Source organism: Podarcis bocagei (assembly GCF_964188305.1).
Source record: "Podarcis bocagei genome assembly, chromosome: 1".
NCBI classification, from domain to species: Eukaryota; Metazoa; Chordata; class Lepidosauria; order Squamata; family Lacertidae; genus Podarcis; species Podarcis bocagei.
In genome coordinates, this window is record NC_138125.1 from 82,930,585 (window position 1) to 82,945,608 (window position 15,024).

A 15,024-nucleotide genomic window follows, 5' to 3' on the forward strand; every position below is an offset into this window, starting at 1 on the left:
GGAAATGCACCCTTAAAATTTGATTTTTCTCATTTGAGAAAGAAAAAACTCCCATTAATTTCATTTGGGCTTACTTCTTTACAGGCCCAAGTGTAAGAAGAGGCTCCCTATCAAGCTGGTTAGTGACAGAGGTCCTGAAGGTCTGCACTTCCTACTATAAAAACTGAAACTTTATATTTTTAGCCACTAAGGTGTACACTTTCAATGAGTTTTTGAGGGCTCAGTTAGCACTAGAATTCAACAGAGTCTTTCTTAATCTCTGGATGCTTTGGACTACAACTCCCACCAGGGCCAGCCAGCGTTGCCATGGTGCCCAGGGCTAGTGGGAGTTGTAGTCTGTTGGGGTTGGGAAGTCTTATTTAACAGATAAATGGTATTTGCTGGTATCTTTAACTCCTTAGGCTTCAGAAAGCTGTAGAGGGGAAGACTTGAACCAAGGGGCTTGATCGTGACAGGAAAAAGGAGGGACTGTTGAAAACAGGAAGGGCTAGCAACTGTTGAAAGAGTCAAAGCTCAAAACAACCACAGTAACAAGTGGGATAGACAAGAAGAACCCAAGATGGCCAGGAATTTCAAAATCCAGTGCAGGATTCTGTGTGTGGCCATGGCAAGAAGAACATTTCAGTAAGTTGCTTTGGCCTCCAGAGGTCCAAAGCTGGCCATGGACATGCCGACAATCCTCCACAGACATGCCAGCAGCAACTGGATAAACTCTGTTTGCTGTCAGCACCCTTGGGTTGAGCGAACCTGGCAGGCCCCATAAAGAGCCATTTAATTCTTCCTCATAGCAACAGGGGGGACCCTGAGCTGCCAGAGATGTGCCCTGAACGAAAACCAGATGGTGGTCACAGAGTAAGCTACCTTAGCCAGAAAGTATGAGAGGAATTTCTCTCCCCCTCTCTCCCCTTTCCATCACATTTTTGGTGATTCATTGTGCCATTCCCTCCTTCCTACAGTGCTTGCCATTCTGCCCTATCCAAAAGCCAAATTCTTCCCCTTCCACTCCCCCCCCCCAAAAAAAGTGGACACACGGTCATTCCTCTTCAGTTCTAAGCTACATCATTCCTCCTCAGGCTCTTCAGCTAGAATAGACATGGTTTCTGTTTGCCACTGAAATTGTACTGGGCCTCTAGCCATTCACCACTGAAACTTGAGAAGAGAACAAAACTGGCAGCTTCCGCCATTCAATCAAACCACTTTCGCTACCCAGCCCTTTACAAATGGCTCAGCAAATCCAACACGGATCAAGGACCGCAATCTGTTCAAACGAAAGCCCATATCTTTCTTTTTACAAAACGTGTACAAATGTTTAAAACATGTATTGGGTCAAAATGCAGAGAAATTCAAGGACAGATAATGAAGAAATGAGTGTGAGTTATGAGGTAAAAATGAAAAGGCAAGGGCGGGAGGACAGTAGCAACTCAGAACTGGAGATAAGGGCAGAAAGTTAGCCACCCCCAGAAACGCAATGAGCCATGCTCCTGTCACAGGAGGGTAACAGTATGCACAGAGGCCTCTTTACGAGGCAGATGTCTACGCCCATGGCAACAGATAGCACTACGGTTTCCACAGATAAGAGAGGCATCTCACATATTATATTCCACTTTGTTTTAAAGCCAGGATCTCAAAAAAATGTCCTGTTCTTCCAAAGCACACCCTAGCCACCTTGCAAATGAGGAGAGTGTGCCTGAATATTACAATCACTGTGGCATGAAATGCGTGACGCCCCCTTCAAAAGTCTAAGCAATTATTTAAAATGGTATCTTTCATTAAAATTATTAAATCTGAATTGTAAAAGGAGGGGGGAATTGGTGAGGAAAAGCCACCTAGTCGTAGAGTGTGCAAATCATGTGGTCTGAGTGCTTCACAACCTATTTTTCTCCATTTAGATAAACTTGGGCCACAAACGCTTACTTTCTCAGCGAAATTCAAGGATTAGTATAGGTATATTTTTTATTTAAAAAATGTTTTATTCTGCATTTATTTCTGCTGCAACAGGGAGGATTGGCGCCTCTAGTTTGTAAAAGTACAACATGGTTTTCATTGAGGGAGAGATTACCCAAGTTAATTATTATAAAAACTATTGCTTTCACCTCACTGAGAACAGGGGATGTTGCTGAACATGTGCTGCCTACAGCCCATGGAAGGTTAGTGGGAAATGGCTATGTTGAAAGCCAAGTCGTTTTTAGTTATCCTCCTCTAAGAATGCCGCCATGGTTAAAGAGCCTTGTCAAGGAAGCAGCTAGACTGGAGGCAATGAGAGAGAATTCCTTCAGCAAAATAAAGTCATGCCAAAGTGAGAACAATGAATAATATAGTGATGGGGCGGGGGGGGGGAGAGAAACTTCTGTCTCTACTTTCTCCACACCACACGTAATTTATAAACCTCTATCCTGTCCCCTCAAAAATTATTTCTAAGTGCAGTGGCTCCATCCTTTAACGAACTGGATTTCCCTTTTCTGCACCTTCTTCTCGCTTTTTTGGAGATGAGGCAACCAGAACTTTGCATAGTATTCCAAATGCTGTACAGCTACACCATGCATTTATATAAAGGCATTACAATAACACACATGGGTAGCTTGTAGGCTGTGGGCCTTCAGTGCAACCTTGTCTTCCACACACTGCCAAAATTATACCGGAACTCAAATGGAGTATGAGATTCAGGACACAATCCAAAGTGATTCCTTACTTGGTGCAGAGTTAAAATTACAGAATTTGCTTCCACATGTTGTGGTGATGGTCTCCAATTTAGAAGGCTGTAGAAAGGCAATAGAAAAATCCACGAAAGAGAAGGCTATCAGTGGCTGCTCCAAGACAGCTAATGTATACTACCTCCAAGAGGAAGCATGTTCTGCTTCTTCATCTCAGAGCCTGCTTAACCGCTTATCCTGGTAGACCACAATGGGGGAAAGGATACTGGGCGAGACATGCCTTTGGCCTCTTTGTATGTTCCTTTGGAGCAATAAATATATATATATATTTCCCCTACTCCCCTTATATATGCACAGGGAAGGAACGCAGATAAATTACCTTCTGCGAGACCTTGAAAAGGCAGCCCTCAGCAATGATGCTGTGCGTGGGCATCCTAGGCCATGCAAGGGCAGCCTCCCTCTAACGCCACAGCTGGCTTGAATGTAAATCACTGGCCCTTTCTCTCCACATTGCTCTCATGAAGCCAGATAATCATCTCATTTTATTTGGTACCACAGACAAGAAAGGCCCTTCCCTCTCTCCCCAAAATGGGGCCAAATAGGAGATACAGGCTGCATAGAAACCCAGGGGCGGGGCCTTCTTGAGAGTAGGCAATTCCCGGAATCTGTCTGACTGCTTGCCAGTTCTCTATCACCTTTGTGGAATGCAGGGAGGATCTGCAGCTGTTTCTCTCCCCCACCCCTTGAACGTTTGTCTCTCCTTCACCCTGGAAGCTGCGTTCATTTGCTTCTTGCTCTCACCTTATGTGGCTGCCATAGCTTCCCAGGCACATCTTAGCTGGTCACCAAGAGTTTGCCAGTTATCCTGCCTCTGAGCTCTCCGATTCATGCCGTTCAAGGCTCTCTTATCCATATAACAATCACAGAATTGGAGGAGAGCACAAAGGTCATCTAGCCCAACCCCCTGCAATGCAGGAATCTTTTGCCCATGATCCTGAAATTGAGAGTCTCGTGCTCTCCCAACTGAGCTATCCTGCACTGTCTTTGGGCTCAAAATCAGTGCCCAAGGCATCTTAAAACCATTAAAAACAACCTTGTTTAAAGTCCCTCCATCCCTGTCACTTTTGTTTCCTCTATCTCTCATGCTTCCCACGTCTAACAATCTTTGCTTGATTACATTCCCCGTGTCCCTGCCAAACCCTTTTTCAATGCCACTTCTAGCTGCTCTTTTCTTACCATTCACTCTATCCACGTTCCTGCCCCTCCAATCTCTGTCCCTCTCTCTAGCACATTTCCTCTGTGAATCCCACCTCTCCTCCCAGTCAAACCAAGCTATACATAGGTGGAAAAAGTTATTGTTGTGGCCACAGAGCTGGGCCCTGCTACCATTCCCAGAAATCATTCCAAGCCCACTTTTTGGGATGTGTAATCTAAAATGTACATTGGTGAAGCTGTTCTGATGAAGATAGGCAACTATATTTGCATGCATTGGCCACTCCTGGTTACCAGTGTCTCCTCCTCTCTCTTTATTGACTTTCCACCATTACAATTCTCACCTAGATTCAGACTGTAAGCTCCTCAAGGTAAGAGCTTATGGGTGGCATCCAATGGTGTCCTGTTGGCTTCCCATGAGCATCTGGTTGGCCACTGTGAGAACAGGGCGCCAGACTAGATGGGCCACATTTTTATGTTCTTATTTTGTCTGCCCACTTCCAGTTTATTTTATCTCCAGCCCTCTGGTGTAGATTTTGGGGCTGTGTGATGGACTGCAAAGGGGGTGGGGTGGAAGGAGGAGCCCCACTGCAGGAGCGGGCACCTGCTTGTGCCACATAGGACTCTCCCCTGGGTAATTGGCTTATGTTAGCCTACAAAATGCCATGCATACACTTGCTGACCATCATCATTCAGCATAACATGGCTTTAGCTAAGAGATGCTGCCTTTATCTTTAAGTAGTCTAGACTAGACTAAACCCCAACAGATATTAGACCAATGAAAAGATATCACACCACTTTGTATGCTTCTTTCATATTCATCTTTGATGCACGCATCATGGTTATTAGTTCCTTCCTTAAACTTCTGATTGCCTTTGCTTTGCCAGTGCACTCCAACCTGTTTGCTACTTTCTCTGTGTACTCCTTTTCACCTTATCATTTATCTGTTTGGAAAAGGTATATGCTCTCTCCATTATCAGTCAGTTTCCCAAGCCTACATTTCCTCACCTATTGTTTGTTTCCATCCCTTTGTTTTGGCTTCTACAGTTAGAGTTCTTTGAATTTTGCAGTCTTCTCACTCGGGGTGTTTCCAGAAGCCAAAAGATATATTATTTTATTTTGCTGCACAAGCATCAACATGGACTGCCTTCTTAAGAGGGGTCACCTTTGCTGATGAAACCTAACTCCCCTCTCCCTAAAACTTGAGTGCCTGCTCCTGGGGAAACCACTCTTACCCTTTCCCTCTAAACCAGGGGTAGTCAACCTTTCTATACCTACCACCCACTAATGCATCTTTCTTGGTGGTAAGAATTTCCTTACTGCCCACCAGTGCTCAATGGTAGGAGTGATTCAGCTTGTGCTGTAGAACCCCCTACCGCCCACCTAGAATCCTGAAATGCCCACTAGTGGGCGGTAGGGACCAGGTTGACAACCCCTGCTCTAAACAGACAATAGGACAGCATTTTTAAAAAGGCAATTGTCAAAAGGTGTCCAGGTAATGGAGAGGCGCAAATGCTATCACTTCGTGCCACACTTCCGAAAGTATAAAAATGACTAAAACCCAGCAATTTCTACAAAAACCAGGATGACACCTGAGGAAATGTCAACGATGCAATAATTTGAGAGAAGTGTCATTGAGATTTCAGAAATCAATGAACAAGCGAACAGTGTTGATGGAGGAGCAAAAAGGCTAGTGTGCCTTTTCTGTTTTTTTATCAGTTGATAATACACCCATTCAAGATAGCCTTCCACAACTGATTGTCTTGTTTCTGATTGCTGCAGTTTTATTAGTCACATCTTCCTCATTTCTTTCTTTCCCTTTCTGTGTTTTTCTGTTCCAATTGTACAGCAATGGCTACAGAAAATGTCTTTTAAATGTACTTTGTAGAGCACCTAATAACTGTAAGTGCTTAGTAAACAATATTGAAATTTTACTATTGTTAAAATGGTTTAAAGTGGCAATTTAAAGAGGTTCAAAGTTGCGAGGCTTTTCTTGCATGCTATATACACCAGCCTCCAGCTCCTTGTGCTACTCTTGAGCAAATATGAAGGTAAATCAGCTCCATTTCTCTGAGCCGGCATGCAGAGGAGTGTACACAGGCATCATCTCTACTCACAGCTCCTTGTAGTTGGCATCATACAGAGTCGCCCACTTGTTCTGTTGATGTGGCTGCCATTTTATAGACTGGTAATTGGGATCCAAGTAGGAACCATTCAAGCTGTCATTGTCCTGAATCAAGCCTGCAGCAATAGTAAAATTGTGTATTTACAAAACTGTGTATTTACACCTCATGCAAATAAGCCCTCCTGCTACAAGGGAAATATTCATTCTTGTCCGACGTCCCCATGGCTTTCCCACCATGCAAAACATCCCATCTTGGTTTTTGTAACCAAGGAAAGGAAAATGTTTTTCGTTCTCTGCTCTTTTCAACTTTGGGGAACTGCCTCCACACATTCTGTTTGGTATGAAACAGCACATTCTCCCTAGAGACACATGGCTCACACCTTCCTCATTTCTTCCTCATGGCCCCCATTCCTCAGTTTCTCCTCCCATGCACCCACTCTATAGAACTCTTCCCCTTTTGGAACACGGATAACATATGACAATACTACTGGAGACTGTACCTGGTGAGAGCGCCCCCTGCTGATGCCAAGGAGGTGTTTGGGCTCTGTCAGGGTTGAGAGGCACAGACCCTGTCCCTGGCTCCTGCTTTATCATCCCATTAAGCATCTGGGCATTGAGAGTATTTGGGGGTGACTCTGAGTGTTTCCTCTTCTTGGCAGGGTGCACTGGAAGTCTGTGGGGGCCAAACACAGAAAAGAGACAGTGAGAACATTCCAACTTCACATAACCCATAAAAATGTAAATACAGTGGTACCTCCGCTGTCAACGGGATCCGTTCCGGAACCCTGTTTGCAACCTGAAAGGAACGCAACCCGCGTCTGCGCACGCGCAGGTCGCAATTCACCGCTTCTGCGCATGCGTTTGACGTCATTTTGCACGTCTGCACATGTGCGAATGACGAAACCCAGAAGTAACCCTTTCTGGTACTTCTGGGTCGCCTCAGGACGCAACCTGAAAAGACGTAACCCGAACCGAATGTAACAAGAGGTATGACTGTACAGTGGTACCTCGGGTTAAGTACTTAACTCGTTCCGAAGGTCCGTTCTTAACCTGAAACTGTTCTTAACCTGAAGCACCACTTTAGCTAATGGGGCCTCCTGCTGCCGCCGCGCCACCAGAGCATGATTTCTGTTCTCATCCTGAAGCAAAGTTCTTAACCCGAGGTACTATTTCTGGGATAGCAGAGTCTGTAACCTTTAGCGTATGTAACCTGAAGCGTATGTAACCCGAGGTACTACTGTATATATGGGGGGGGGGAGGATTCCACAGGGTACAGGAGGTGAGCATCAGCCAAGCTCTCACATAATTCTGTAGGTATACAAAGAGTCGCTCAAAAATTGTTGTCTGGTGCTGAAATAGAGGCATATTCTAAACCTGTACATTCCCTCCCTCTGTCCTCACCTGACCCAAGAGGGAAAGAAACAATTGGCAGGTTTCTTCTTAGGTGACTGAGGGGGTGTATCTGTGTCTAGGTTGTGCCAGACTTGAGAATGAAGCTATGGACACATGTGACTGAACCCTCCTCCATACAAATGTTGTTGTTGTTGTTTTAATCCCTGCACATAGAAAACTAGAATACTGTGAGTTATTCCTGGTGAGTGGAACTCACAACTGGGTTGCAGACTGACCTAGGCGCGTCTCACCAACAACACATTACCATTCACAGAATCAAAGAATGCTATAGTCATCTAGTCCAACCCCTGGCAATGTTTGTACACATCTACGGTAAAAATCAATAAATGGATCTCATAATGCACATTTTGGATAAAGGTGGATCTTAGGTCTGAACTGGATAATGACTACTGAAGGCAAACATGTCTCTCCCATATGCTAGCTTTCAGTGTGCAGGTATTTGTTATGCACGGAGAAGCATTTTAATGATTTAAGCCCCACCAACAGTTTTATGTATGCCCCGTTTTCAGAAAAAACAGCTTCCCCACCCCACCCCACCCCACTGGCCCCACACACACAACCATGTTTCCCTCATCCCCCAGTTAGTTACAAATGCACGTTCAGATTGTAGAAGCAGTATGTGGGAAGGGCTAAGTAATCCCTCAGTCCCTCTCTCTACCAAACTCCTCCTCCTCAAACCTGCTCTTGAAGTAAGGTGAGCCATTCGAGGAGTGTTACATGCATTTGTGTGTTTTTTCTAGGTCAGCCACAATTGACAAATGTGATAAATAATTAAAAGAGCTTATGTACTTGGTATGCATGCTGAAGGCACTAATCTCTTTAATTTAAAAGGGTGTGTGTGTGTGTGTGTTACTACCATTGCAATAGTTGTTATGCATTATCGAAACAAAAACAATCTTTAAAATCACTTTTTACAAAAGCAGTGCAATCCTGAATATATTTTCAAACCTTGTCAGGGACTTTGCCTCCAGCTATTAAATCTGAAATCACACCCCCGTGGATCTAGATGCATTAGTGCTGGGATTATGCTCTCCATTACCCCCAGTAATGATATTAATGATATGCTTAAATGTTGAATGTGTAATTTTATGTCTAGCGTCAATGGATAAAACAAACACCATTAGTTGTACTGCTGGATAAGTGTTTAATGGTTCTTGTATTTGTTTAAAAACAAATTAAAAAATTGTTGCCACACACACACACACACACACAATCGTCCCCTGATAAACAGTCCTGTAAGGGGCACATGAGATTTCCAACAGAAGTCTCAGCAATCTTAACGAACAACAATTTGAATGAATCGTCAGTGGAAGAAAGGGCAAAGCTCTGCTTGTGGTATAGCTTTGCCTTTTGTATTTTTTCAGAACGCCAAGAGAACTTGGCTCAATTCTCATTTTGCTGCTCACTCTTTTCAAACTGCACCTCAACAGCATATCATCATAGGCCCCTGACCTACCATATTAGTCCCTGTGACTATTATTGGGCCTCTTGCTATACATGTAATTCAATAGCAAACTCTGCACATTTCTCAATTACTTTAGCTATATTTATTACATTTATATCACGCTGTTGCTGAAAAGGAGCTCAAGATTTTGTACTTGGTTCTCCCCATCCCGATTTTATTTTCACAACAACCCTGTGATCCAGGGTAGGATAGGAGAGAGTGACTAACCCAGGCCACCCAGTGAACTCTACGGCTGAGCGTGCATTTGAACCTTGGTCTCCCATGTCCAACACTCGAACCACAAATGTCTACTGGGATCATAACAAGTCTCAGGGGCTCAAGTAATGCTTCTACTCCCTCCCTATCTCATCCATCGTTTCCCCGAGGACTTACTCTGCTCCATGCTGCTGCAGTAGCTGGTGAAGCATCTGTGACTGCTGGGCATGGTGGAGATCTCCAGGTGACATGCCTTGTCCAATAGTGAACTGGGGCATCAGAGACTCAGCCTTCATGTACATGTCCCGCTGCATGCTGGGATAGTGATGGCTGTGCGGCTGCTGGTGTGGGTGAGGCGGTGGTGGTGGTGGTGGAGGCGGCCCTTGGAGGTGGGATGGTGGAGGGGGTGGCGGTGGCGGTGGAGGAGGGGGTGGGTGCTCCAGGCGGGAAGGGGGAGTTATATGACACATATTCTCAGGAGTCATGGTTCGAAGGAGGTGAGGATCTAAAAAGACAGAAAGTCAGTAGATTAATTTGTGGCACACGTATAGCCAGATTATGCTACAGAAAAACACCCCAGTCTCATTGAACATTCCTCTAGCCTTGGGCAGCCATTCCAGCTGTGTGTTCTGAATGAATACAGTATAAGGCCGCAGACATGGATGGCCTTAGGGAGATATTCCAGCCCATTTCCTTACATTTTCAGCACTCACTGACACAATAGTACATCTCGAGCCACTTTACTTGGGAGATACATGGTAAAACATGTAGGCAGCATTACTTCTATTTCATTGTATAGTGAGTAATAAGCTCTCTTTCAGTGAGCTGGAACGACGGGCAAACCTTTGACACTTTAAATGCGTATCTTGAAATTTCAACTCATTTAAAATTACTAAGATCATATTTTTTTTAAAAAAAGAATTAATTGCTAAATGTATAACCAAAGGGCAGCACCGCAAACAGAAACAAATGAGTAATCCAGCAAATACAGGAGAATGACTTCCTGCCCTCCTAAAAATCCAAATGATAAAAATCTGAATCTCCATGCGTAAAGGCTCTTTTTCAGCAAGCAGGTAAATTCATTCAAGAAATTTTATGATACTGAGCGCCAAACACACACAAAAAGCTGTTATGTGACTAGTCTGGTATATTATAAATGAGAGGTGAAGGGAAGCGGATGCTCTGTATGTTCTCTGTATTTCATGATATATATTTCCAGGCTCACATCAGGAACACTAATCTTGTTGGGACATTCGCCACGTTAAAGGTGAGCCTTCAAATGCTTTTTCCTTTACATACTCAGAAGTTTGCCTGTTCTTCAGGCTTCTCATAGTACCACTGTTATTATGTGGAGGTAGGACAAAGAGATTCTTATATAACTAGCTGGCAAAGTTCTTAAAAGTCTCAGGGTGCTGTTCTCCTAGCACGTCCTGTCAGCGCAAGGATTTCTGCTTGTGCAAGGGGACATTTCCCCACCCTGCTCTACGTACCCTGCAGCCTTCCCAAACCTGGTCCTAGAACAGATTTAGGGACGTACAAAGGGGAGAAAGGGAGAGACTGTTCCCTTGCCCAAGCAAAAATCCTTGCCCTGGCAGAACATCCCCCTTAGAGTTACGTCAGTTTCCACCCTCAGCAGGCACACATTCAAAGCAGAATGGCTCCCAAATCAGTCCTGATTCAGGGACCCTCCTTGCTGGGAGTACTAGAAGGTTTCTCTCCTGTTTTGTCTCTCCACAGGGCGAAGTCAGGCTTTCCCTTATCAGAAGGCAGTTTTCTCCCCCACAGCAAGATAGCATGGCACCCTCGCTCCATGGGAATGTCAAAGGGCATCAACACATTGAAGAAATATATGCTCTATGGTCTTGAAAGGAGCAATAACTTGACCTCAGATTACACCAGTCCATGGAGTTAAAAATAAAGAGGTTATATATCCATGCAGTTAAAAGCATTAATGGGGCAGTAGAGTCAGAATTGTTGAGTTACGTGACTAAATCTGGCTTAATTTAACAACAACCGTTGCTCAAAGCCACACAAGGACAAAACCTTTCCACCATTATCTACCAACAGCTTTTCTGTTTCATTTCATCACTTATTCATACAGAAATATCATCACCAAAGGTTGTTAGAAATGAGTTGAGAATATATACGTTCTGAAAAGCTTGGTGTTGCTGTTCAGTGTGCCCAGCAGTCAGCCAGGTTCTCTCACCAACTTTGAGTACAAATATAGACCTATTTTGAGGGGTGAGCCCACCATGGATCTCCACCTACCCCTTTTAGGTAAGGAATGCAACTTTCCTCAGAGAACTGAGGCCAGGAGCAACCAGTTCTCCCCATTTATAGTTGAGTCCATCTGCACAGAGTGCTGGCTGGCTGGCTCAGGAGTCAATCACAAAGTCACTGCCCACACACCAGAGCAATGATTACTTTTTTTAAAAAACAATAATAATTTTTTAAATTTTTTTTTTAAAGGCAGCAAATTATCGGATAAAAGAAGCCACCCCCTGAATTATTATTTTTTAAAGCCACTACTGAAACCCTTTCTGGATTGGTGCTGGATTCAGAGATAGCTACATGTGTCACTGGAGAAGTGAAGGGGGCCTACAGAGCAGAGATCGAATCACCCCACTACCTCCTGTAGGTAGGTATCTCTGTAGGCACCCAAGATTCAGATTTGTCTAGTGAAGGCCTCATCGTGAACTACCACTGGAAAGACACAAAGAATGCTGGTGAAAAGTACACCACCAAACAAAGACAGAATTACAGGACTCATATGGAATGGAGGCTTATTTATGGCCTGTCTCCCAGCTTTTATATGTTTGAAATATAAACATGTTTCCAAAATGAGTTATGAAATACCTGTTTCATTTCAAAACCTTCTTGTGCAGAAGACATTTCAGTGACTTTGGGGGAAATTACTGTTTTTAATAATACACACAAATCACATCACATGTGGTGGGGGGGGGGGCGGGTTAAAGACAAGACCACAGCAAACTCTCCTTGCTGGGCTTTTATTGATTTCATGCAGAAAGGGTGGCATGGAAGCCTACAGTACATGCAAAGATTTTACATATCTAGGAACAGGCTGTAGGACATTCACGAAAGCCCTTGACTCAAGTTCACATCCCTCCTTAGTACAACAAAACAGAAGTTTACTTAACTTTGAAGCCTGATTTAAAGTTAAGAATGTAGGGCTCTGGTTTGTCAGGGTATAGGGGTAGCTTTTTAAATTAGCTCTCCTTTGTATCTCAGCCAAAGGCAGGATAAAACTGCTCTTGAACCTCTAAAAGTTATAGTAAAATGGAATGGAACTTCACACAAAGACAAAATTATCTCATAGAACTCAGTACTACAAGTTGTGTTGACGGCCACCATTGGTCAATGAACTAGACTACAAACTATTATAATTTTCATTTTTGAAAAATGTCAGGCTTTACATTTTGCTTTGGTGAGACTACAGAAGCCAGTATCAAATGTTTGACATTCACAGGTTAAAAACTGGCTGGGGCAACTGTTATGGCAGAATGAATATGCAAGCAAGTTGTGGAAAAATATGTTCTTGAAAGCCATATCTTATCTTCCACTTGTAAAAGGCTGACTTGGCTTCCAAATACACCTTGAAACAATGGAGGATTTTTTGAAAACCATGAGACCACAGAGGCAAGAATATATATATACTGGCACTCTGCATATGCACCAGGACTCAGTCAGATCCTGCCCCCTACAACGCCTGAGGTTCTACCTATTCCCCTCTCCAGGATAATGAGAGCAGGATGAAACCGTTCAGACTCCCTCTTCTGCTGCCTTGGTGGTGAGGGAAAGCAGTTCACTCTGTGGCAAGTAATCTGGCCTCTTCGCTATATTTAAAGAAGGGCCAGGAGGAATTCCAGGGATTTTTGTAGTGAGATAAACAGAACTCTTGACCTCTTCCATGGAGAAAGGAGAAGTAGCTGCTTCCACTATGAACAGGGCTGAGGTTTTAAAAGAAGGGGCCAGTGGGGAAACATCAGAAAATTCCCGTCAACACACCAACGTATACTCCACCCAATTCTTCTCCCTCTGCTGCTAATTCTCCGGCGTATGAATCTAAATCTCCTGAGAGGAATCTCATTATGGGATGGCAAATGTAGGTAGTGGAGAAAGATTCTACCCTCCCACTTCCCTCTCTTAACTTTTATAAAGCTTGGAGAAGGGCAGAGAAAGACTGAGTTTGCTTAACAAGTGGGGGGTGGGGGGTGGGGGACAACACAGACCCAGCCTCCATCGTGTATCTAAGATTTCTCTGCCTGACACAGGAAACAGAGGAGAGTCTCCCTGTACCAATCGGAACTAGGAAAAAGGTGGCAGGAGGCTCAGAGCGTACTTACCGTCTAATAGCAAGCTCATGGCAATTTCCTTGCTTTGGTCTTCATTACTGGAATAGGCTTGTTTTTACACAATTCTCCAGAAGTCAACATCTGACAGCACCGCCATCCACAAAACAAGGCTCAAACACTCCATTTTCACTTCTTCACTAGGCAGAAGTCAACAGTTTCCCCATTTTCCTCTTTCAAAAGGTAGGTTTACATCTTCCTCTCCCCACACACCTCTTTGTGCTCCTGCTCCTCCCCTCCTCCCCCACTCTTTCCAAAGGGTAGCAGGAAAACAATAGGCGTAAGTCTAGGAATATTTACTAACTGATAATCTCTTCACGTATTGCAGCAGTCTGTTTTTCCCCTGTCCGATAAAGATTTCAGAGCCAACCACTTTTGCCAACCAAAGAAGGGGGGGACGCCGGTGTGTTTGGGCTTGAATCTGAGCACTTACCATTCACCTGCTGGGGGGAGTATGCCTCTGATCCAGAGTCCGGGGGAGAGTCGGGTAAAGTGCTGAAGAGCAATGGAGGAAAAAATAGAGGGAAAGGTCAAACAAGCGTCTTGAGAAATTGATAAGGTGAAAGAATGCAAAATATCCTTCAAACCTTGGGGAGAAGCAACAATTCCATGGATAACCCCACTGCCTGCAGCACCCTCAGCTGGTAGAGATTAACAATGGACTTGACAAGCATTTTTCTGGAATTGTTCGCCAATACAAATCCTCCTGAGACTGAAGTCAGTCAGTGTGACCTCCTACAGACAGGTCTTCCTGCACAAATTCTCCCTCCAGCGAAAGACCCAACCACTGGCCACTCCCCAAAATGCCAGGAAGCCCACCATGTCTAGCCCCCTTAACTACTCACTACAGCACCTCCCTATTAAAGAGTTTGCGACTGTTTAAACTAGTATTATTTCACACCCAGCCTATGCTATTCTCACAGTGAGCCCTTTGATTTTATTCATAGGCATCTAACTTCATGGCCATTTTGTTGATCTCCTAATAAGACTCCTCTCTTCGCTCAGCAGCTTTTGCTCAGCTAAAAGAAGCCAAAACAGAAATCTATCTGTTCCCCAGAAAAAGATCATTAACAGATACAGAGGAGGCTTTTGGGGAATCTGGCTCTGTTACAAAAACTGACCCATCCGAAGAAAAAGCCATGAGTCTAAGGGCCAGATTATCCCATCATCAAGTATACCTGAGGCTACATGTGGAGCCCCTGGACTGAAATTGACAAAGCTAGCCCGAAGCAGGCAAAAGAAAAGGGTCTGGCCACAGCCACTGCAAAGTAAACCAAAACATTCTATTTAACGACAAGAAAGAATTCTGAGTTTAGAGTTTTTGTTGCTGGTTAGCTTTCTGTCAGAGAATAAGGCACTTTTTATTAATGTCTGACACATTTCAGCAAAAACAGGCATTCCCCAGGGACTTTTCTACAAGAAATGGGACAACAATGAATAAACTATACTTAATCCATTGGAAATTGATTAAGAAGTGCAATAATCCTCAAGATATTGAAATTAGTTCTCCTTTTCAGTCTTTTACATTAGATGAGTCCCATTTTGTTAACTTCCTGTGTAGCATGTAGTATAAACACCAACAATTGGGAAACA

At 44.0% G+C, this 15,024-nt stretch overlaps 1 protein-coding gene across 5 annotated transcripts in view; it reads right to left on the minus strand.

Annotated features, from left to right (window-relative positions):
* Positions 1-15,024, minus strand: part of MYRF (myelin regulatory factor) — a 97,753-nt gene that overhangs the window by 29,445 nt on the left and 53,284 nt on the right. For 4 of the 5 annotated variants that reach the window (XM_081205894.1, XM_081205897.1, XM_081205895.1 and 1 more), the window contains exons 4-7: positions 13,865-13,926; positions 9,239-9,566; positions 6,489-6,661; positions 5,981-6,104 (exon numbers count right to left, since the gene is read on the minus strand). In XM_081205894.1, coding sequence (XP_081062020.1) covers positions 5,981-6,104; positions 6,489-6,661; positions 9,239-9,566; positions 13,865-13,926 — 687 coding nt within the window. Of the gene's footprint in view, positions 1-5,980; positions 6,105-6,488; positions 6,662-9,238; positions 9,567-13,425; positions 13,817-13,864; positions 13,927-15,024 lie in introns of those variants that run through there. The other variant, XM_081205898.1, reaches the window with a different exon arrangement.